Genomic DNA, 458 nt, shown 5'->3' with positions numbered 1-458 from the left:
CTGCAGCCCCACGCCTTCGCCTGCTTCCCGGTGCTGCTGTTCCTCAACCTCTCCCGCACCGAGCTGGGACGCGGCGCCCGGGCGGGCATCGCCGAGGGCGCGTTCGCCGGGGAGGGCGGCGAGCCCCTGGCCTCGCTCGAAGTCCTGGATCTCAGCGACACGTTCCTGGAGCGGGGTGAGTACGGCCGCCTCGCGTTCCCAGCCGGCCGGAGCGGGGGAGGGGGAGGTGCCTCCTGGAGGGGCACCCGGGCGTCTAGCTCCCAACAGGAGACGTTTTTTTAAAAGTTACACCAGGCCGGGCTCGGCGGCTCAGCCTGTAATCCCAGCACTTTGGGAGACCGAGGCGAGTGGATTGCCTGAACCCGAGGGTTCGAGACCCGCCCGGGCAACTTGGCGAGACCTCGTCTCTACAATAAATCAAAAACCAGCCGGGCGTGGTAGCGCGCGCCTGTAGTTCC

General features: G+C 67.7%; 1 protein-coding gene across 1 annotated transcript in view; it reads left to right on the top strand.

The window, feature by feature from the left end:
- LRRN4 (leucine rich repeat neuronal 4) overlaps positions 1–458 on the top strand; it is a 9,241-nt gene that overhangs the window by 1,245 nt on the left and 7,538 nt on the right. The window contains exon 3 of the mRNA XM_021715678.1: positions 7–175. Within this exon, the coding sequence (XP_021571353.1) occupies positions 7–175 (169 nt within the window). The remainder of the gene's footprint in view (positions 1–6; positions 176–458) is intronic.

The sequence above is a fragment of the Carlito syrichta genome, unplaced genomic scaffold, assembly GCF_000164805.1.
Source record: "Carlito syrichta isolate Samal-C Ts95f unplaced genomic scaffold, Tarsius_syrichta-2.0.1 Scaffold307277, whole genome shotgun sequence".
NCBI classification, from domain to species: domain Eukaryota; kingdom Metazoa; phylum Chordata; class Mammalia; order Primates; family Tarsiidae; genus Carlito; species Carlito syrichta.
This window is presented reverse-complemented; position numbering and strand designations above follow the sequence as displayed.